This window comes from Cryptotermes secundus, unplaced genomic scaffold (genome assembly GCF_002891405.2).
Source record: "Cryptotermes secundus unplaced genomic scaffold, Csec_1.0 scaffold89, whole genome shotgun sequence".
Lineage (NCBI taxonomy): Eukaryota > Metazoa > Arthropoda > Insecta > Blattodea > Kalotermitidae > Cryptotermes > Cryptotermes secundus.
Window position 1 is genome coordinate 406649 of NW_019725837.1, and position 24563 is coordinate 431211.

At 39.2% G+C, this 24563-nt stretch overlaps 1 protein-coding gene across 3 annotated transcripts; it reads right to left on the reverse strand.

Annotated features, from left to right (window-relative positions):
* Nucleotides 1–1172: 1172 nt before the first annotated feature.
* Nucleotides 1173–24563, reverse strand: LOC111863512 (ras-like GTP-binding protein Rho1). 3 transcript variants are annotated; one of them, XM_023849871.2, is made up of 6 exons: nt 24088–24349; nt 22002–22087; nt 16106–16266; nt 9282–9482; nt 8466–8648; nt 1173–7694 (listed from the first exon to the last, which is right to left on the reverse strand). In XM_023849871.2, exons 3-6 carry the CDS (start codon nt 16259–16261, stop codon nt 7656–7658), a joined length of 579 nt encoding a protein of 192 aa, XP_023705639.1. In that variant the 5' UTR covers nt 16262–16266; nt 22002–22087; nt 24088–24349; the 3' UTR covers nt 1173–7655. The 3 variants fall into 3 exon arrangements, with proteins under 3 accessions (XP_023705639.1, XP_023705640.1, XP_023705638.1); XM_023849872.2 differs by lacking the exons at nt 22002–22087; nt 24088–24349 and adding an exon at nt 24360–24563; XM_023849870.2 differs by lacking the exon at nt 22002–22087.

A 24563-nucleotide genomic window follows, 5' to 3' on the forward strand; every position in this document is an offset into this window, starting at 1 on the left:
GTACCTGAATTATATAAAGGCATTTAAGTAAACCTGTTGCCTACTGCAGTAAATTATATTGTACTTCACTTTCATATTACTCACATAATGAGGGCCTGACAATGGGAACATGTAAAAACTGTTTCAAGTGTGGAAAACTTGGCACCATGTACATATCAAAACTCATTTTTTATAGTACAATCTTTCTGATGAGCTAATGTAGTTTTAAAATTATTTACTTTTAAGAAGACAACCTTTGACTACCAAAAGCACATAAACAATTTCATGGAGAACTGTCCATTCATGGGTTATGGCATTACAAATGGAACCAAGTCTCTGTTTAAGAACCAAACAATCTTACAAAAATGTGCAGATCAGCTTACATCCTGGCAGCCTCTCTATATTCACCAAACATGCACAGTCCCTGGGATAAAAGATGACTTCAATTGTGACAAATGTCAATACTCATAGGAATGCTTCTATTGGTTCTGTCTGTCTGTTCTTTCAGCCAGAAAGAGAGAACAGTCTTTAAAGACTGTGTTCAACTTGCATGTATAAAAAGTTATGCTTATCTGCATCGATGCTGAGCACTCCAAATTACACAGCTGACATGGCTACTATAACCCAATATTGGCCTACTGAAATTTCCAGTGTACTTCTATGACATCACTGAAAAGGCAAGATGCATGAAAAGCAGGAGTTTACTGTGTCTTTACCAAAATGGGGAAAGACACACACTATTCAGATGGCCATGAAATAAGATAATTTATTAATGTTGTATTTTAGCGTCCTGTTGCACTGATTCACGTCCATGATGCACCTGAGGATGGCACAGTGATGCGGAAACATGTAGAGAAGTGACAAGTGAGATTGTGTGCACTAGAAGACGGTCAATACATACACATCATGGAAGATAATTTATACTCGAGGATAATGGAAACCATAATCTTTACAAAAGCAATACTTGAAAATCAATATTGTAACTTCAAAAACGGTACAAAATAAGACACCAATCTGTATGAATAAAGGTGGTTGTAATGGACAAAGTAAGATGGAACAGGGGCTCTCAAACTGCAGGACATGAACAAATGTGAAAAATGATGCTTCTTACCTTGTAATAAATATTTACACTTCGAGACTGTGATACTTGTAATATTGCTGAATGTTCACTTCTGATGTGATGGTTTTGTATGAATTTCCAACAATCTCAGCTGTGTAGGCTAGTTCTATATCTTTGCTAATCTTACTCCAGCAGTTATCACACCTTCATAGTCTTCTATCCTTTTCATTACATTCTTGAACTCCTCGCAAAAATGCCAGCAATACACCTAACAGTACTAATCCAACCCTGCAAAAACTGTCTATACAATCCTCTCATTCAGTCCTTTGTGCAATTAGCAATTGAACAGTTTTTACTGACAGGTCAGTGGTACTGTTTCTTAGTGCATCTGATCATCCACAGGTTTGTTCAATAGTGTAATACATTCCTTCCCATCGTTTCTTTTTAAGTTTTAATAAATGCTTCACCATGGACGAATGGGTTATTCATGAACCTACTGCTAAGACACCTAAATGTGATAGTAATGAACCTCGCACAAGTGCCAATCAACATCTCACATCAGAAAACGTTCCTGCCGCCACCTCAGCAACGAGCAGAATCAGTTATTAAGTGTTGGAAATGTTACAGTTGCAAGATTTAGCAGAGGAAATCTGAGAAAATTCCATGAAGCCCATCTTGAACATGGATTTCTTTATTCCACTACTGATTGCAAGAAGTGTCCAGTGTCTGAATTGCTGAAAAATATTGGCATGAAACCTATAAAATTGGTAAGACTGAGAGTTAGAGAACATGTGGAATTTAAAAACAAGCCAACTCACTTTTCTTAGAGGAAAATGAAAAGCCTGTGAGCAGAAAGCATTGACAAACAACATAGAACAGCTCCAAAACAGGCACTGAGAACATCACAATCAAGTTAAAAAGCCAACAATTTGCAACTGAATTTGACAAATCAATCAATATTTAAAATTTAGGACAATTTCTTACACATGTGTCTTACTGCTTTGAGAACTGTGTGCATGAAGACCTACTGTTTTGTCAACCAATGGAAGGAAACACAGGTGAAGACATTTTTTGCAAAATTAAGAGTTCATAGAAAATGAACAGTTGTGGAATAAATGTGTTGCTGCTCTTGGCAAAAAAAAAAAACACAACCATTAATGCTGATGATGAAATTTATATACACTGTATCAGTGGAAAGCAGACACTGGACACAAAGAAAATTACCCCTGACCACAGCAAACTCCTACAAGAAGCACTTACTGTAGTAAACTTCATTAGCAACTGGGTTCTAAATTATCCATTCTATTCAAAACTGTGCAAAGCCATGGAATGCAACCATGAAGAAGCATTTCATGTGCAAATATAAGATGGCTATCTAGCGAAGATTTGCAAAAATTGGTGAAACTTAGAAGAGAGAAGAACGCACGTGTGCACACACACAAAATGGGTTTGTCAGGAAAATTTCAACTTGGAAACAAAAAGCTGTAAACTGGAATCTTCAGTCATTGACAACATTATATTCAAGACAACTAACCACCTTGGGATCTTGCTAATATTTCCTAAGGTACTGGAATATCAAAACCATGACTGGATCAGGCTGCTTTTCGATGCACCATCAGAGGAAACGCAACACATTTCACTGACTGTTCAAGTGACAGGACTCTTCAACTGGTGTTCCAGAATTAGGATATGTGCAACTTTCAGCTAACTGTCAGAGATGAATATTTGGCTGTTGAAGAATTCACAATTCATATTCTCTTGCTGTTTGTGCCATCTTGACTTGTAATCAGCATTTTCTACATTACTGTACATTACATCAAAGTACAGCAGATGCCTTGAGGGTGTCAAGGACGATCTGAGGGTGGAATCATGTTATTAAAGTGCTACAGCAGGGGAGGAGTAAACTAAAGTACACTAAAGTTGTCTCTGTACTTAATTAAGCACTATGCTATGATATATTAGGGAGTGCAGGTATAGGTTAATCATTCTTGACATCTGCAGCAGATGGAGGTGAGCAGTCACTTTCATGTCACAGTAGCTTTATCCCTGAGGAAAGAGCCCCCAGAACCCATGGGATAGGAGGCTGGGTAGGTCCCAGAGTCAGTCTGAACACTATGGAGAAGAGAAAAATCTTGACACTGCTGGAAACTGGACCCCAGCAGTCTAGCCCGTAGCCCATCGCTATACCAACTCTTCATTAAGAAGGTAAATGTTTAAAATATTTATATACATACAGGCTACCATTGCATACTTTTAATACTGTTTTTTTGTCATCTTTTATATTGTTTAGCTATACAATAAGTGGATAGGTCGCTATAAGGCATCTAATTTTGGTATACAATAAGTATACAATACAAACTACAAAGAAGTTTAAAAACCTCTTGATTAGAATATACAAGTGGACCACCATAGTTTGGTCACATCTGATATATAACATGTAATGCTGAAAAATAGACCCCTACAAAGAGAAACAAAAGCAACATCCAAAAAATTGGATATGAAAATTCTGGGAAATATTGAGAGAGAATGGAGAAAATTATAGACAAAATGTTTTTGAGAAGCAGGATCCAAGTGTTTGTTAGTGGAGTTAAGACGTATGAATAAAATGATTTAGCCATGTAAAAAGGATGGACTGAACAAGGACACCAAGAAGTTCGTTAACAGCTGAAATTTAAATGAAAGGGACCTACGAGATGATCCAGAAGAAGGGAGAAAACAGGTGGCAAGAAATCAAAATGGAAAGATTGTAAATAGAATAAAGATATCAGACTTCTGTCCATCAATCCTATAAAACAGGAATGATGTTAGGAGAAGATATTCAGATCATAACAGCACAATATAACATTTTCAATCTACTAAACCGCTCTGAAGAAAATGAGGGGGGGGGGTGAAAGAAATTTTATACTGCAATCTACAGGTAACCTCTAAAATGGTTATTAAGGACAATTAATTATCCTCCTGGGAGATTTTTAACAGACAATACAAAGAACCATTTTGCTATTAGGATACATTTACCATGCAAAACAAAAATGTGTTGCCTGTAATATGTGACTAAAGATTTCCAACAAAAATTAAACACACCTATAATTAATGCACTGTTTAAGAGACATAAAACAATATTAAGTATACACTAGACAAAGCAATAGCTGATCATCACAGTGGCTGCATGGTCTAAGGCATGAACTGAGTTTGCCTGCTCAAACACTGGGATTGTGGGTTCAAATTCCACTCAGGCATGGATGATTTTTGTGCATTTATTCTGAGTTTGCATTGTTCTGAGTGTAGATAGCAGCCTTGCAACCCACTGATCGCCCCTCCAAGGAGTCCTACTGACTCTGTATAGGATTAAGAAACTGAAAAAGCAGCCAAGGTCCAAAAGATGGATAGAGAAAGCAATGTTGATCAACTTGTTCAGTAATCTATCATGAGTAGGACTAGAGCTAATGCATTGCTATCAACTTCCCTAAGATGCTCTGTCACACTGCACAGAACATAAACTAAGCAAGAGCCAGCACAGATTACCAGCAACAGTAACAAATCAATGATTATCTCCTCCATGCTCATACTGCCCTCAGAAAAAAAGTACTTTGAAACCTTGATATCAACCTTCAGGCCAGAGTACGTTATATTCCACCATGACCCATTCTCCAGGAGGTGGCCAATATCAAAAACACTGCAAAACATTAAAGTAAGAGTCTGCAGTACTGTAAAAGCCATTCTTTCCTCTCAAAATTCATACAGAGCATAAAGCAGGCTACCAAAATACTGGCAGTATTTTAAAAACGTGGAAAAATTACATTGGAAGCTACAGGACATGAGTCAAAAGAAAGACAACTTTGGCTATCAATAAACATATTTTTGTGACACACTAAAAATATAAACTTTATCCAGTGCACCCTTAAAGAGACTTACACACCCATGGACAACATAAATACTCTTTTTCTAATATTATATTTCAGCATCCTGTTGCATCTGACATTCTGTCTTACAATGCAACGTGCACTGAGTTTTGTGATGACTGTACAGTTGCTCTCACTGTTTACTTTCATACGACATGTTTTGGTCTGTACAAGATCATCACAAGGTGTATTTCTTGCAAGCTGAGGCACTGTGTTTATTTTGTTAAGTGAAGCACTCATTAAAAACTGAAACTAAATAAGCATTAAAGGTATTAATGTTACTTTCATAAGAATGTGATTTCTATGCTTTTTGTAACTTTATGAACACTCTGATGCTGCTTCTTGTTGGCTCACACCGCAGAATTTCATTGCTGGTGTTCAGCTATTAAACATGTCTTCCATATGAGTACTATGCTGCATTATTCTTTGTGGGCTCATGGTGTAGTATGTCAGTGATGTCCATTTGTCCATGTTTTCATGCGATATGCAGATGTGTAGTCTCTACCAGACAGACAGAGGCACCACACTGCCAACACATCTGCCCATCACCTAAAAACAGGAGCAGTTCCAATGGACAGATGAACATCACTGAAATACTATACCACGACCCCACAGAGTAGTGCATCCCAGTCTTCACCAGGTTATGGGAAACACATTTCTAACAACTGAACTCCAGCAACAAAAATCTGCAGTGCAAGCCTACAAGAAGCTGCATCACAGTTTTCATAAAGTTATGAAAATCATGTTCTTATCAGCATAACATTATATACTGTGACGTGTATAACCATTGCTAGGCAATGACCTGGTAAACACATTCCCGCAAATTTCGTGTACACAACAGAAGGATGTTCATGGCTAGGTAATGGACCAGTAAACATGCTTCCCTAATAATAACAGAGGTGTTTTCTGTGTGGTCCATGCTGAGGGGTTATAAAAGGACACAGTCAATAGAAAATCAGTTTAGTCAAGTCGAGTTCTGAGAAGCCAGCCTGCTGGGATATCAGCTTGGAACTGAATTTAGCTGAAGTTCCAAAATAACAGCAGGAAGCCTGTGCAAAGACTTTGTCTGTGATTTGAAGTGTCAGGCTGTTACCAATCCATTGCTAAGAAACAACTAGTGAAGACAGAATCCTAGTGTGTGGGCAACGGCGAACTGAAAATTTGTAGAGTAGCGACAGCGCTGTATTGCCTGTACTCCCGAGTAATGGATGTATATGGTGTCAACAAATCAAATCAGACAATCCAAAACCCTGCACAAATCCCTACACATGACAGTACTTTTTTATTCAACTTTAATTTTTAATATGTGCTTCATTTTACAAAATGGAGAGTGTTGCAATGTACAAGAATGATGGTCTTATACAGACTAAAACATGTTATATAAATATAAATAAAGAAGAATACATAAGTGAAATGCAGCAGTGAGAACAGGTGCAGTCATCACAAAACTTGACAAACACTACATTGTATGACAGTGGAAAACAGTGCTAAGATCTTTTATTCTCTTATTAACAAGACCTATTTTCTTTACACATGTAGTAAATGTTTAGAAAAAATTAAATGTCTTCAACTGTGAAATAGGTAATATGAGTTACAACTCTGTTGGTAGATGTATGTGGGTGTCTACACAACTACATCCAATGCAGAAATATTCATAGACTGACAGACAGCAAAACCAATTACCACACCGTTCCCAAGCAAGAGTTTTATGCTTGCACCAAAGTGGACTGGCTTATTAGTAGTATTCTAAATTTTTGGCATTTTCCTTTTATATGTCAAAGGATTTTTACTATTTCATTTCATATTCCTGCATTTCTAACAACACTGAAACGATGCTGAATACTTTTAAGACACGAAGAAACAAAATAAACTAGCAACGCTTAACAGTATGCCCAGATATGGTGCCTTACATTACCACATGAACATGATCAGTTCTAAGACACTCAATAGTCAACTGATAATTCATACATATGTAATCATTCTATATTATATTCAAATTTTTTCAGTACTAACCATTATCACATATTACGTAGCGCAGTATCCAGTAAAATCTAGTACCAGTACTTTAATTTGATTGTATTTTAATGACACTGTTTTAAAGCTTCTGAACACATTGGGTAATAAGCATCTGACTTTAACATGCATCCAGGCTGTAAAAGCATTGGCCATCTCATGGCAAAGTATGATTCCATTAGCAACATATTGACTCCATCATCTGCTTTCAAACTGCTAAATATTAAAGAGATTTGTCTGCAATGCATTAAAAAAACATGTAACAAATATAAAGTACCAAGATTATGTAAGGTTTCTAACTAGGCTACTCTTCAAACTTCTTAACTTTTCTAAGAATTACAAGGAAAAAATGTACAAACAAAATGAAGCCCACTGTATCAGTCTTGTTACAGGAAGCCCACAAAGACCAAATACGAGGATACACTCAAGGCCTACAGTAGCACAACCAGAACAAGAGACTGCACAAAGGGCATGAAAGGAAAGTGCATTACAGTATAGTATGCAGGTATACATACAACTGAATAAGAAGATTAACAGACTCCATGAACTATGTCCATCTTGCCAATAATGCCATGTAAAGCACAGCAACTATCAAATCTGACGTAGCACAATTCTGGACATCAGGTCTAGTAGATTACCATGTAGTTCATCCTGCCTCTTCATTCAGATCAGTGCGATTGCAGGCAAAATGTACTTAATGTACATTACAACAACCTACACCTTCCCTTCTTCTTCTTCTTCACCTGAAATACAGAAAAGAAAAATTAACAAGACAATGGTAACATTTGGTTGAATGGAGTGCACTGAATTCCTGTTCTGCTTTTGGGTGAGGCTCTCATACATAAGAACCACTTATTGCTACATACACAAATCCCTCACATTGCCTCCTTGCTTTTTGTTAAAAAAAAAAAGCTTCTGTCACTGAAAACATTTCCTTTCTCAGTCACCTTTCAATTCAAGCTACATTCTAAACAAAGAAATGAACACTTATCTACAAAGTGGTCTCTGTACCACTACCATTCAGTGTCCTACACTGGGTAGCAGTGTAGCCTGGATGCTACATACACAGTGCTGAAGGTAAGAAATTAGGTATGGGGTGAGGCAATGAATGGTATTAATATCATACCGTTTTATAAAACTAATTCGCATAGTGGAGGGGGGGGGTGGAGTCCAGCTGGGTCCACTCAACATGTCGGCCACTGATTGGCCTATTGTACCTGCCCTGGGTGATTATGATTATGGAAAATTTGGTGGAATGAAGATTGGCAGCGGAACCAAAGTACTCGGAGAAAACCCAAACCAGCACTACTTTGTCCACCACAAATCCCACTTGACCAGACCTGGGCTCGAACCCAGACTACTACGTTTATAAAAATTAGCCAGCAGATTTAAAACTTATTAAAGGAGGTCTTCACACTCTGTAGAACTGAATTTTGTACTGGCATCCATATCAATATCCAATTTAAATACAACAAAATTCTTATGAGATTTGAAACGCTGACATTATAGCATACCTGTAATGCAGCCCTAGTTGCAGTCTCAAACACTTCACGAACACCTTCTTTGCTTTTGGCAGAACATTCCAAATATGCAAATGCATTAATCTTCTCTGCCATCGCCCGGCCTTCTTCCGGCTTTACAGGCTCCTGTTTCATCTTACCAAGTTCTTTAATTGTGTTAGGGTCATTCCGCAAATCCTAACATCAAAGAAAAACTATAAGGACACACCACATGACACATAAAAAAAACAATTATAAGAATCGTATAAATAAAAAAACCTTAATAACTTTCTGCCACTTCAAATTTAGAAGTACACTATCACAAGAGGTACATTCTCTGGTGATAATAACCTTAATAATAAATATTACTTCATACTGAGTTGCTGAATTGTTCCCTACACCAATTCCATCTAAATCAAATAAAAAATTATAGTAAATCCTTGTTATAATAGATTTTGTATATAAACGACAAACTTTGGCTGTTTATATAGTACATTTACTGCGTCTATTGGCTACGTATCCTATGCTGTACTTCTGTGAATAGCCCTTCACTCAGCTGTAGTGGGCATCAGCGACAATGGATATCCTGTCCCCCCTATCAGTAAGGATACCACCGTGGGACAATGACCAGGAAACATGCACCCAAAGTGGCCAAGAGAACACGTCTAAATAATATATGCACAATCGAATTTTGCCTGGATGAAAACTGTTCACTTTGTGAAAATGAATGATGAGATCTGTACGCATACTAGGAAATTTAATTCAATTATGCAATTGAAAATCACTAACAATGTTCAAACCTGCAGAGAAACATAAGCATACAAATCTTACCTTCTTGTTTCCAACAAGAATAATTGGAACATTAGGGCAAAAATGCTTTACTTCAGGGGTCCATTTCTCTGGAATATTTTCCAATGAATCTGGCGAGTCAATGGAAAAACACATTAATATGACATCTGTGTCCGGGTAAGACAAGGGTCGTAGCCTGTCATAGTCCTCCTGTCCTGCTGTATCCCATAGTGCCAGCTCTACCTGCAGGTGAACAACAAAGGATATCAAAACCTGGAGTAGCAGAATGCACATAATCTGCCTATATTTCTTGACCCCTGTGTGGGCTGCTGATTGAAAACACATATTGCAAAATTTGATATTATACATGTTGACATGAACACTCATATGGATTGAGCCTAAGTCTATAATAATGAAATTAATTGTAACATGGAGAGCTGCCTCTGGAATGAAAATTATCTCAAGCATTTGAAATCATTGTTCAATGTGTACTGACATTTCACTGTGTCATGTCATGGCAGAAAATATCAGAACACATGTGGAGCGGCTACAAAATAACCGGATTAATTTTTTTTGCCAACTCCCTGTGGCCTTGGCAACAGCGAGTGGGATGGCATATTACCCTGTCCTCTCCTCTCCATCAACACTATTACTTCCAAGGCCATACGGCCAACAGTGTGGTAGCAGCCTTTGTTTGAAGCGGACCGTGTATCTGAGCTCCGTTGGAATTATGTTAAGTGTTAAAGCAGAACAATGTGTCGATGTGAAATTTCTCACGAAACTTGGAAAATCTGCCACAGAAACATACAGCTTGTAGATGGAAGTTCATGGTGCTGAATGCCTATCTTGTACTCAAGTTTCCAAGTGGTTCAAAAGGTTTAAAGAGGGAAGGGGAGAGACTGAAGAAGATCCACATCCCAGTAGGCTTTGCACATCAAAAACAGATGCTAACACTGAAAAAGTTGGTTAAATTGTTAAAAAAAAATAATTGCTTGCGCATTCAAGCAGTTGTTGAATTAGCTAACATTGATAAAGAAAGTGTTCAACAGATTTTACATGAACAATTTAACATGAAAAAGTGTGCTCAAAGACGGTGCCCAGAATCTGCAGTCCTGAGCAAAAGGAAACTCGAATGAACATTTGTGCTGACATCCTTACTTACTTACTTACTCACTCATGGAGCTGAGCCCTTCTGGAGGAGCCGCAAATTCTGCAGCTACTCAAGAATTTCCCAGCATTTTATGGAACCCAAAGGTTCCATTACCGTGTTCACAAGAGCCCTCCACTGGTCCCTATTCTGAGCCAGATCTATCCAATCCATACCAGCCCATCCCAGCTCTCTAAAGCCGGGTCCAGACTTGTTGCGTATCCCCATATCGTATCAGTGTGGACGGTACCCCGTATCATCCTTCCGTTGGAAAATGATACGCAACGGGCTGTTTGCTCGCTTGGCAGTCTTTTCCCGTCGCATCAAAGGCACGACTCGGGTTGCAGTGGTGCCAGTCTGGACCTACAGGCGGCTGCATCGCGCTTTGCTTATCAGCTCCAGACAGTTGGAGTGTAGTCATCACCAGTGTGCGTTCTTCTGTTTGTGATTCTCTGTTTATATACTCTGAATGGAGTGGAGTGGAGATACGCAACAAGTCTGGACCCAGCTTAAGATCCATTCTAACATCCTTCACAACACTGGAAATGATCCACACTTCTTAGGAATGTAATGCCTTGTGATGAATTGTGGTTTTCTTCAGTATGACCCGGAAACTAAGCGCCAATCCATGCACTGGAAGAGTCCCAGATAACCAAGGGAAAAAAAAGCACAGAAGAACAAGTCAAATTTCAAAGTAATGATGATAATTTTTTTTTTATATCCAAGGGATTGTTCACACTGATTGGGTGCCTGATGTCAGACCATTAACCAGGTCTACTATAAGGAGGTTTTGACAATCCTTTGTGAAAGGGTGACAAGAAAAAGACCTGAAATGTGAAAGAAGGGCTCATGGATTCTTCATCATGACAATGCACCAGCACACAGAGCATTGTCTGTCAAGACTATTCTGGTGAAGCACAAGATCCCCATGTTGGAACATCTACCCTACTCGCCCGACCTAGCCCTGTGTGACTCTTTTTTATTTCCAAAGATCAAGTCTGCATTAAAAAGAACCCGTTTTGAGTCCATAGATGTAGTGAAGGCAAATGTGCCGGAGGTAATGAAGAAGCTATCAGAAAAGGACCTGCAGCATTACTTCCAACTGTGGAAAATTCACATGTAGTGGTGTAGGGGTCAGGGAGAGGACCACTTTGAAGGTGACATTTCCATTGTGTGATTAGTTGAATAACAGATTTTAGAGCATCGGTCCTGTTATTTTATGGCCGCGCCACGTAAAAAGCAGTGAGAAACTTTTATGTGAAAGGAACAATAAGATTTTATTATCCTTTAAACAAAGAACATACATTATTCTAAAACTTATGCAACCCATCAATATAAACTTAGCCTTTTCCAGTGTTTCACATTGTTCGAAAAAAATGATCCAATCTGTTAGCAGTAGTTTCCTTACAATGCGGAGATCCAATATCACTACCAATCTTCTGATTCTTAATATGAGAGGACATTCAGAACGTGGTGACTTATGTTTACAGACTAAATAACATGACAGCCTTGATCAACAGGAATATAAAGAATGTCTATTATTACAAGCCATAATTACAGGATGGTTTCTGTGCATCAAAAGGGGGCATATGAAGATCTAGATCTTCATTGAGAGCCTTCCTTTAAAAGTTACAGCTACTGAAATTTAAACTTCTGTGGTAACACCTCAAATGCCACAGAAGTTCAACGGGTTATGCATGAGAATAAAAACGAAACCTCCTTATTTTCACTCTGTTGCATTAGGCGCTCTTTCAATGGCCTTCATGCTGATGGACACACAATTCCACTCTGTGTGAAAAAGAAACCTGCGAACACTGAATGATAATGCGTGTATTCCTTTGAAGTATACTGTTAAATACAAGGTGGTTCAAATATGACTGGGACTGATTTGTGTAAACATGCTGCACTGCACAGCAGTTGTGCAACCTTGAGAGAGTGAAGACACAACCTCCACCCTCCCTCCTGTTCAGGTTAGAACCTGTTCAGTCCTGTCTTGGAGTTGCTAGAGTGATGAGCGAACAGAAGGTACCACGGAGCGTGGAACAACGCATTGTGATCAAATTATCAAATAAACTGAAACTGAGGGTCTCACATTTTCTACACAATTGGCTCACAGATGGCGGTAAGGCTGTCAGCCTTAAGCACGAGACGGCCGTCCTATACCCTCAGAAAGATTCCTGGTACTAATTTCTGTTAGAGGCTGAGTCAACCCCAGGGCCATAGTGCAGCTGGAAGAATTAGGTCAACTGAAAAAATCCACCTCATTGGGAATCGAGCCCGCGACCTTCTGGCTTGTAGCATACTGCCTCAACCAACTATGCTACCGTTTGCCCCCCCTCCAACAGAAAGTAGAGTATAACAATTTGACACTCTACAATTAGAGTATTCTTTTTTGTATCTTATAACACCATCTGCAGCATTTCCATTACACTCTCCTAGCACAAGATGCATGTTTTCTAATTCAGGAAATCAACAGCCACTTTCCATGCTGGATCAGTATGCAACATGGTTTCCCCAACTTGAAATGTAATATGCACACATATATATCACTCTCATTGAGCTGAGCCCTTCTTGAGTAGTCACCATTTGTGCAGCTACTCAAGAATACCCCAGCATTTTATGGGACTCAAACATTCATTATGGTGTTCACAAGAGCGCCCTCCACTGGTTCCTATCCTGAACCAGAGCAATACATCCATACCATCACATCCTCTCCCTCTACGATCCATTTTAATACTGTCCACCCACCTACATCTTGGTCTTCCCAGTGGTCTCCTTTCTTCTGGCTTTCCCACCAATATTATATATGAATTCCCCCTCGCCCCCATTAGTGCTACATGCCCTACCCATCTCATCCTCCTTGACTTCATCATTCTAATTATACATGGAGAAGAGTACAAGTTACGAAGCTCCTCATCATGTAGTTTTCTCCAACCTCCTGTCACTTCATCTCTCTTCGGTCCAAAATATTCTCCTCAGCACCCTGTTCTCAAACACCCTCAGTTTATGTTCCACCCTTAATGTCAGAGACCAAGTTTCACACCCATACAGAACCACCGGCAAAATTATAGTTTTGTGTATTCTAATTTTTATGTTTTCTGACAGCAGACAAGAGGACAAAACGTTCTGAACTGAATGGTAGCAAGCATTACCCGAGTTCAGTCTCCTCTTAATTTCCTACTGAATCAGGTTTTGATTTCTTATAGTTGTCCCCAATTTTCTGAACTGTGCCACATTTTCAAAATATCTGTTAGCTATCTTTATATATCATGATTTTGCCCGGCATTTTCGTGACAAGATGGCAACATATACTTAATTTTCTTTCTTCATAGTTCTAGACCAAGCTCCTGACTAGTGTCAATTAAAGTTTGTGTGTTTTTCTTTATGGTATATCTATATTATCACCCAGTAGATTCACATCATCGGTATACACCAACACCTGATGTGTCCCATTTAATTTCAGTCCCACCTGGTTTTCTTGGACTTTCCTAATGGCATATTCTAAAGCAAAGTTGAAAACCAGTGGCAATAATGCATCTCCTTGTTTTAGACCACTCTGAACAGAAAAATTATCAGACAAATGTTTACCTATATGGACTTCACCATATGTTTTATTTAAACACATTTTAATCAGCCTGAGTAGTTTTGTGGGTATCCCAGACATGATGCGACTATTGTACAATACTTCATTCCCAAATGAATCAGAGGCTTTCTTGAAGTCTATGAATAGCTGGTGTACTGTCTCACTGTACTCTCATTTTTTCTCCCATATCTGACAAATGCAAAAGATCTGATCAATAGTTGATCTGTTATGTCAAAAACCACACTGATGATCCCCAATAATTTCATCTGTATATGAACTTACCTTTGAGAGAAGAATACTGGACAAAATTTTGTATGAAGTTGATAACAGTGATATCCCCTGATAATTACCACAGTCAGTTTTATCTCCCTTCTTGTGAACTCTTATAATAATAGACTCCTTCCACTGATCAGGCAATTTTTCCTTATGCCAAATAGAATTAATTAGCTTATGGATCTTAGAATGTAATATTTCATCTCCTGCCGGAATTTGATCACTACCTGGAGATTTATACCTTTTCAACTTTGCAATAGCACTTTCAACCTCAAAAGGGCTGGGATCAGGTACTAACGGCTCAGATGTATGGAATTCTTTCTGCCTAACATCACTGACCTTATGTACATTCAATAACTGAGAGTAGTAGTTCCTCCACCTATTCAAAATGCTGTGGGAATCTGCAAGCAGATCACCATTCTCATCCTTCACTAAGTTACTGCTAGGTTGGTAACCCCTCCTTACATCATTTATTCCTCTGTCCAGGTCTCTAATGTGCTTGTTCTTACTGTTCATTGCAAGTTCATCAATTTTGTCTTTCAGATATTCCCTCTTTTTGTTCCTGAAATGCCTGCTGGTTTTGCATTTTATATTCAGATTATCCCTATTTATTTCCCTTGGATCCAGTAACCACTGCAATTTGGCCTGCTTTCTTTGATCTGATAATTTTGAGCATCCTTCATCAAACCATGGCTTATGCTACTTCGGTTCATAATAACCTAGACTCTCTTTGGCAGAAATTTTTATATTCTCTGTAATAGTTTCCCAAGCTTTATCATCATCCACCTCAGTCTCTTAAGTGTTCCACACACACACACACACACATATATGTATGTGTATATATATATATATATATATGCAGAATATCTGAACAATTTTAAGTTCCTTTCTCATGTGGAGCTAAGTTGTGTGTTGATGAACATGATGGCCATATCTAGCACCTTTTGTAAGGAAGGAAAAATAAATGGTTAATAACCCATCAAGCCAGATTTTAAACCCCTATCAGAGGTACAGTGTAGCAGTATTTAAATGGCCCTGTACCATTTCTCAAAGCATTATTTGCTACTATACACTTTAGAAAATACTATAGGGAGTTTTATGAAATTTTCAAGAGGCACTGCAAATAGCCTGAACTTTCATGAAGCATAATATGTCACCCATTCCCAGGCCACACAATGTAGTAGACAGCACCATTTTGAGGCAGATGGTTTGAAGGTTTCAAAACACTTCTTACAGTTCCTATGATCTCATCCATTTGGAAGAAACAAGTACTACAGTGAAAACTATAATCTCTGGAAGTATAATGTTTCACTTAGATACTTCATTACAAGATGGCAGAGCAATGGTGATTTTTTGATCTTGCACACAACCCCTGCAACCCTGCAACTCAGGAGTATCTGAGATGTAACCATGGGAATTGAAATTAGATCAGCTGTAACATTTCTTGGGGCAAGTCCTTCAGGGCACACATTCGTATGAACGATTTACTTATTCTGATGTCCACACATCATTTTGTAAAATACGGCATGCAATCATGAGACAATATGTACAAAGAAAATTCTTATTCAAGTTTACTGCCTACTGATACAGGATAAGATGATGTGAAATGACATTAAAATTAAATGTCATGCACCCATAAAGAGATCTTTCCAAAGGTTTAGACATATGCCCACAAACTGGATTATTAATGGTAACATGCAAAACCTCATGGGTAACTGTATACCATTACAGGTAAAGGAGTTATCAAATTTATATATTGATAATTTTAAAGGAAATTCTTCTGTATGGAAGTCATATGAATAAACTGCATGACTATTATAATCATCCATTATGCCATTAAAACTCACCCCATTCCTTACATACCTGTTTTCCATCAACCTCTATGTCAGCCACATAATTTTCAAAAACAGTAGGAACATACACTTCTGGAAACTGATCCTTACTGAAAACTATGAGCAGACAAGTCTTACCGCAGGCACCATCTCCAACAATGACAAGTTTCTTCCTTATGGCAGCCATGATTTCTGAAAAATGAATCTATCTATAAAAACTGCAATTTAATTTACACATTACATAAAATTTTTCTATAAAACAAAAAAAAAAAACTGTGGTCTTAGCCCGCAAGCAAACTATACTGACTGAGTAACTACCACTTTCCGGAGAAGTTACTGCCAAATATTGCGGATAGAGGGTGTTGCGTAGTCAGTGCAATGGATCCCCATGGCCGTTAAACTTGGTTTTATAGACCAGAGCCGCTAATTTTCCATTCAAGTAGCTCCTCAGTTATGCTCACGAGGCTGAGTGGACCCCATTCCAGACCCATCACTTCTCAGAAAATCTGGTAGTGCCGGGACTCGAATCTGGGACCTCTGGGTCTGTAGCCAAGAACTCAGACCACTAGACCACAAATGGCGATATTCAAAACCATCATTTTATTTGCTTCGAGTGTTACATTCTACATTTGCTCTCAACACTATACGTATTGTAATGTTATACAGTGACTATAGACAGGGTTTGGATTGGTGATTGGATTTAGTGAACTTACAGATCGTAACTGCAAGTAACTACAGCACTACCAGTAATTCACATCTTCTGCAGTTCATTGCAGCACATATAGGTCCTCTCAGCCTGTTGCGTCATCAGTTGTTGCCTGGTGACTGATCCAACAATGTTCTCTGCTTCAGTGCTCACATTCTTACTGGCTGGTGATTGCCTCGCAACTAACTTATTGCTCCAATTGTCCTGTTTATAACACCTTGGCATGGACAGCACAGAAAACACCATTCCTCTGTTGCTGTATCCAATTGTTGTTTGTGCAGCCATCAGTGTGGGTCATGCAGAAAACACCACTACCCTGTTGCTGTTTATGGGCCATTGCCTAATAAAGGCTGTCGTTTGTTTGTTTCCCAGTCGTTGCCTAGCAGTGGGTGTACATGTCATTTTTGAACAAATGAACAGCGAAGAGGTACAGTCGTGGTCTATTTTAAGATGGGCATTTGCTTTCCAAGGTAAAATGTAAGCTACCGTGCCGAGACCTGTGTGGCAATGAGGGAGCAGTGTTGTGAAGAGCACCTGTGGAATACAAGGTGACCTCCCACTGAATCTTGCCCTCGCCCCTCATTTAGAGATCTTTGGGGGGCTGTGCTTCCCTAGCTACTTGTGGGATGATGTATGAATAAGGATGTTGAACAGCTGTTGAAAAGGGCTAGTGTAAGGGTCTCTGCAGATTTCCAACAACCGTCTAGCTCTACTGGGGCCAGGGAAGATGTATCCATTAAACCCTCCACAGAGGGCCCTGGATCCTCTCTCACCACATCGAACGGCTCATATGATGGGTCTTCTGCTGAACTGGGGTAGCAGTCAAAATCTTCCAGGAGCTCTGGCAAGAAGTTTACTGATGGGGAGGCTGAAAGAGGTCTCATGATGGGGGGTACTCAACCTGGTTATTGAGAACAGATTCAGCACACAGAAGTGGGCCAGAAAGTGGAAGGTTCTTCTCACAAAAGCTGAGGGCTTGGTTGGAGGCTTTGTTAAGAGTCCAGCTGAGATCAGCTCTACTGTCAGTAGATGGCTGGATATACCCACCATCAGTGGATTAGGAGAAGAGACCTAGCTGAAGATATCAATCAGAATTAGTGGATAACTGGAAGCAGGCATTAATGTGGAGAATGCTGCTTGATGGGGAAGCTGTCAGTCTATACCATGATACTTTCCCATCACGAAGGGCAATGTCATATATGTGGATAAATGAGCTAAAGGAGCATTCCAAATTCAGACCAAGGGTGGGAGCTGGTCTGCAAGGTGTGCAGACCAACTACCTTCCCATGGATCCCTGAAGTAGTGCAAGCTGTCACCATTCTGAGGAGATTATAAAGGCAGAAACAGGCTCTCAGGACTGGCTTATGGTGAGTCTATGGTCATTGGCCAGGATTCCCTAAAGAGGTGTGGCTTGGGTTTGATCACAGACGATGCTTCAGTCCAAACCATAAGGCTCAGCCTATCATGCTATATTACAACATGCAGCAAGTAACATTTATGGTGTGGGACATTATGAAGCAGGTGGGAAGGTATTTTTCGTGGTTATCTGAAAACAGGGATCTTATTCCTATGGATTAACCCGTACCACAGTAAAGCAGCCACATGAATGAAAGACCAACTGCAGAGCAAATAAATACTACCCTAATGCAAGAACCCTAGGCCTTAAAGGTGGTTTAAAAGGCCTCATCAGGAGCTTGTCAAGTTTGGTATTTGACTGTTGGCTTGCCTATACAGAAAGACCCAGGGCATATGCTTAATACACCAGATATGGCTTAACAACAATTCTTGCTCTTTGCAACATGAATATGACATCCTGGTGACAGCAGAGAGTGGTGTCATGTTCATCACAAAGCAGAACCTCTGTGATTTAGAAATATGGTGAAAGTGATGAACTACTGCTGTGAAAGGCAACTCTCTTATTTTCATATGTGATGCCAATTTCTACCATGCTGCAAGGGGAAGTTCTGATGTCAATCCTCACGGTACAGTACCGCTGGAGTGCCTAAAACTACAGATTTAGAAATGCAAGAAATCAAGGGGAAGAGCCATCCTTCCTTACTGAGAGAACATGGGAAATATCAGATCTTACTCTGTGTTCTGGAGAACTAGTAAGTGAGGTCCATGTACGGAGGGTATTACCAAAACTGTCAATATACTTCTTTTCTTTTGAAGACAATGAACAGGTTGGTGGATAGATTACATAAGACAGAGTCTTGGTAAGACACCAAATGCATTTACAATACCATGTATACAAGATCTGTTGATAAGACCTAAAGTCTGTGATGATATATCAATAATTTCTTGACTTTTTGTGCATTATTCATCATCTTTTTTCATTTAAAAACGTTTCAGAGACTAGACTCTGTCCCCGTCTGCAGGTAAATTAAAAAGAGGATGATGGATAATGACCAAAAAGTCAGTAACTGCAGATCTATGGAGATGGTTCTCCATAATTCTGTTTAAGTGACTGAGACAGCACCTGAACATGGGACTGTCACCTTGGGAGTTGTTCTGGATATTGAGAGCATGTCTGATATCACTTATGTGTAAAGTGTGAAGCAGTTACAGAGTAGTGGGGGAGAGGGATCTGAGTCATGCTTGGAAGCTGGCAGATTGTGGCAGCCCAAATCAGCTGCATGAAGACTACATTGACTGAGGATGTTGGAACAGCAGTTTTATCCCCTTGTTGTGGAATCTGGTGGTGACGGGCTCCTGGCACAGTTCAGTGGGAAGATCTGTATAAGCAAATACTGATGACATGACTTTGTTGATATCTGCAATTTTTTAGTACTGTCTCAGACCTCATGCAAAGGCCTCTGAACACAATACTAAGATGGTGTGAGACCAAGGAGCTATCTATTAATTCTGACAAAACAAAAAATGTGCTCTTCACCAAGTGAAAAAACAGATGGGTTCAAAGAACATGTTCTAATAGACTGAGTCATATATTCTACATGGTTGGTGAAGTATCTGAGGGACATCCTGGATCCTAAGCTGACTGGCAGGGAGCATACAGTACAACAATATAACTTACTCTTCTATCTGGTTATGTCATAGGATCCTCAGTTGACCTAACTGTTCCAGCTGCATTATGACCCTGGGGTTGACTCAGCCTCTAACAGAAATGAGTACCAGGAAACATCCTGGGGGGTAAGGGGTGGCCAGTGTGTAAGGCTGAAAACCTTACCCCCATCTGTGAGCCAACTGTCTAGACAGTGTGGGATCCTCACCATCTCACAACCCTATGGGCCTCCATGGCCTGTTACAGGGATAGCTTTACCCCCCCTCTCTTGGTTTAACTTTGTTATCTACAGAAGCTAGCATTTATACATATCACTGGGCTCAAGTATGGCTCTCACGTCTGGCCTGAGGTTCTAGTTTGTCTCGCTCCCTTTCATCTGATGGTAGTGCCTGAGGCCGGGGCTTTGGCATACAGGTGGTTATTATTACTGTTATAAATTACATTACATTACATTACATTACATTGCATTCCCTGGATCCAGACTCAGTCAAAATGACTGTAGGATGTGGAATATGTCATATAAATAAAAAAAAAACATATGTACAGTACAACTTAAGGATTCACACAAGAAAACACAGTGGTTACAGTTTTTGTCACAGATGCTCCAGCTAAATGCAGACCAATGATTTGTCCTCTTTCACAATCGGACAAGTATCCCACTGTCCAATTCTTTGACATGGACTTTCACTCAAAATAATCAATACTGAACTTACATGAGCACTACAGATTGTAAGCAAATGGAAGAACATTCAGCACTGCCAACTGAGGTTCTTTCAAAGCAGCCAACAGACACAAATTCTATTCCTCGATTTCTTAGTGTTTCCATTAGTTTGTCCAAGTCCTGTATTTATGATCTATCCAAATAACTCATGCCTAGTTCATTAGCTTCAAAGTCAAAAACTAAATACAATTTTCATATGGCCACCATTTTGTAACTTCATATTTGATGAGAAAATAACTTTATCAAAACTTAAGACATATTTCAAAGATCTACCACATATCATATAAGGATTATACATTATTGTTCTCATATCACAGTCTCATGCATCTACCATGTTAAGGGGCCCATACACGTATTAGTCTGGCTCGCGAGTCCGACTCGGCTCGGATTCCAATCAGCCAAACTAGTCCATATGTAGGTCGCAAAGTTGGGAGTCAGCTCATGCATTTGTGTTGACATTAATCTGAGCCCGGCTCCCGAGTCAAGCTCGCCGAACCGGACTCCTACATGTATGGGCCCCTTTACTACTGACCACAGAAAATTAAATGCACAGCAACTGGGTGGCCTGCTCTGGCATAAAAATCATACCAAGTCTTGTGAAAATCAGTCAACTGGTTCAAAATTTGAAAGGTGTCACAGAGAGACACAACTGATGACATGATCATCTCATAATCATACTTCATTCATTTAAAAAAAAAAAAGGAAAACTGGTTAAGAAAATGGAAAAATGAAGTCAATGGAAAAGGTTAATATAAAGAGATCATCATATAAAGTGACTAAGCTGAAAACCGTAAACAGGCAAATCATTAAAACTACTCTGCAGTAGAACCGACGTCCAGTCCCTACACATATCACTGAATGTAAGTTGTAGAGGAGAAATGGCCTATCTCAGAAACGACGTAGTTCTGAAAAAAACACATCCTAAAGTATCACACAAAACCCATAAGCACTGGTCACGCCTCTTCTCAAGTCCATAATATAAGAATGCTGTCAGTTACAACCCCATGTTAGGTGGGTCCCTTGTCACCACAGCATGGCACGTCCTCAGGTTGTGGATGGAGGAGACGCCCTCCAGGTATGGAGGGCAGCTGTGAATATATTGAATTAGTAGTTGCAGACAGCCAACAAGGGGTGGTCCTTCAACTTGGGGGTTGGGCATGGGGCTAACAACTCCTCACTGTAAAAAATAATCTTGTTATGAAAGTTCTCAAGAGGCCTTGGACCTGGAGGGCTCTTGTGAACATGGTAATGAACCTTCGGATTCCATAAAATGCTAGGAAATTCTTGAGTAGCTGCAGATCTGGCTTCTCAAGAAGGGCTCAGCTCCATGAGTAAGTAAGTAAGTAAGTCAGTTACAACCACAGTTTTCCCTGTGCTTAATTAAGCACCATGCCATGATTAAAGATGAGGGGGGGGGGGCTGAAAGTAGCTTCAACATTCTTAACATCTGCACCAGATAGAGGTGAGTGTATAGTCACCCTTGCTGCTTTATCCCCAGGGAAAGAATCCATGGTAACCACTGCATAGGAGGTCGTCATGGTGGGCCCCAGAGCTGGTTTGGATTCTGTGGAGAAGAGAACAATCTCTTGGCCATGCTGGAAACTGAACCCTAATTCCTTGGTCATCCAGCCTGTAGCCTGTCATTATACCACTGAAGCTACAGTAACAGGCCCATTAAATTAAATAGCTTACCTAATGCAACTAGTAAGTGCAGTAATTATATACCTATTAAAATTTTGGTATTGTAGGAAACGGGGACTCTTTTAATACAATGCTACTGTACCATTCATTTGATACTAATAACAAATCAAGTTCAGAGAAATATATGGCAGAAACCCTTCTGGGAGTTTAGTGACCTCAATTCACTAGTGACCAATAATTACTGTGTATGGTAGTGTTTGGCTATGACATTTATGTGAAGGATTCAACCTGGAGACACTTTCGTCATAGGTTCAGACAGATATTTATTGATGATTTTGTTCACAGATATGCATGGTCATGAGGAAAGAAACTATTATCAGTACCATCTTATAAGGTTTATGGTCTCCTCTGGCATTAACAAAATTTAACCATGACAGTGTGGCACATGGCAGTATTGTTGGTTGAGGCACTATGTGGCAAGCTGGAAGGTCCAGGGGTCAGTGGATTTTTCAAGTGACCTAATCCTTCCAGCCACACTATGGCCCTGGGAGTGACTCAGACTCATAACAGAAATGACCACCAGGAATCTCCCTGGATGATAAAGAGCAACTGGCGCATAGGGCTGACAACCTTACTGTCATCTGTGAGCTGTCTAGGAAATGTGGGAACCTCAACCTCTCACAACCCTATGGGCCTCCAGGGCTAGCTTTACATTTCACCTTTTAAACAAAACAGTATGTGTATCATAACTAAAGATTTTATAGTGCTACTACAGGAATATCAAATTTGACGTGTGCAATATAATCTACATACCAGACACATATCAACGAGGTAGATGTTGATAATACGAAGAAAGTGACATTGTGTTTTTAAATGTTAAATTTTAGACTGGGTTCAGTGTGGCAGCAACGTTAAGATTATACACCTGATGATGGCCGATAGAGGCCGAAACATGCAGTGTAGAAAGAACAAGATCAAAGACATATAATATATATTGTTTGCACTTGGGACAGAGCTTGTATCATTTATAGTATGTGCATATTGGAGAAATAATCCCTCTGCCACTGACAGTCTGACTGTCTTGTTTCCTACCTTCACTTGCACTGGCATAAATGTAGCACAATTTGAACAAGTTAAAATTTGAAGAAATCTGAACCTGAAGACCCTTCCCCTATTTATCATACAGGTCTAGTTGGCTCTAAGTAAACATAAATTCAGGTAATGTGAAGTCTAGGAACATTACGACTAGACAACCCTAATACCTTCTCTTTGTGTGTTCACTTTACAACGCTGTATGCTAGACTATATAGCACTGAAATGACAGGGTGACTGGTTAATAACAAATTGGAAAGGATTTAAAGGAAACAATCTTCCTGGATGGACTGAGGAAAAACACAAAAACATCAGTCAGGAAAGCCGGTGTCCCAACCAAAATTTGATCCAAACTCTGAATTAAGTGAAATGTTAGAAAGGTAAGGAGATTAGAATGGCTTCAAATAGTAAAATATTTAACATAGTATTCCCTCAAGAAATTATGGGGAATTGTATGGAAACAATTCGGGGCAACCTATGTATTTAAGATGAATATAATAGGAAAAATCTTCACATACTAACAAAATGAATGGAATCAACAAACTCTTTAACATAGTTTGCCTTCATGGAGCATGGAATTTCTTACTTGCTTCAAATTAAGTATGTCACAATATGTCAGGCCATTTGAGTGGCAAATGTAATATTATTTCACCTGTTAGCTTTAATTAATTCTGCAGAAAATGTAGCAATTTGGGTTTGCACAGTGGTGTCCGGGTTTGACATTTACCAATACTCTTGCATATTATTTCTAACGTATCTCCCAACATGTCTATAAGTCAGAAACTGCAATTACTTTAAATACTAAATAACTAATTAAATTAAATATTTTACCTATCAGAATACACTATGCGGCCCAAGTTGTTTCAAAAGATGGCTGAAATATTGTGGACCACACCTCAATTCACTTCTGATTAACTCAAGACTTCCGATACAAACTGAGAATCCTACAAACTACATTACAAGACTTCTCACAATGTTAATACGACACACAAATTTCAATTCAAGGTATTACTTATTACAAACAACATAAAAAATAAACTAACTGAACCCACTTCCCAAACACACATTACTTGCATAACCAACCACTCCAGCAACCAACTAACCTTCAATTCTTTGCGACGTTGCAGTTCTAAAATTTTCAGCTAGGCTGAGAGAGCGCGGAGTAACAGTCACAAAAACGAGCAGAACCGTGCTAATTGGAAATCGGTTTATAAAGCTAATATGACATATAACAAAATCCCAATAATACGTACAGCACTATATGCCAGCAGGATACTTATTAAAATAAATTTTGCTCAACAAATGCT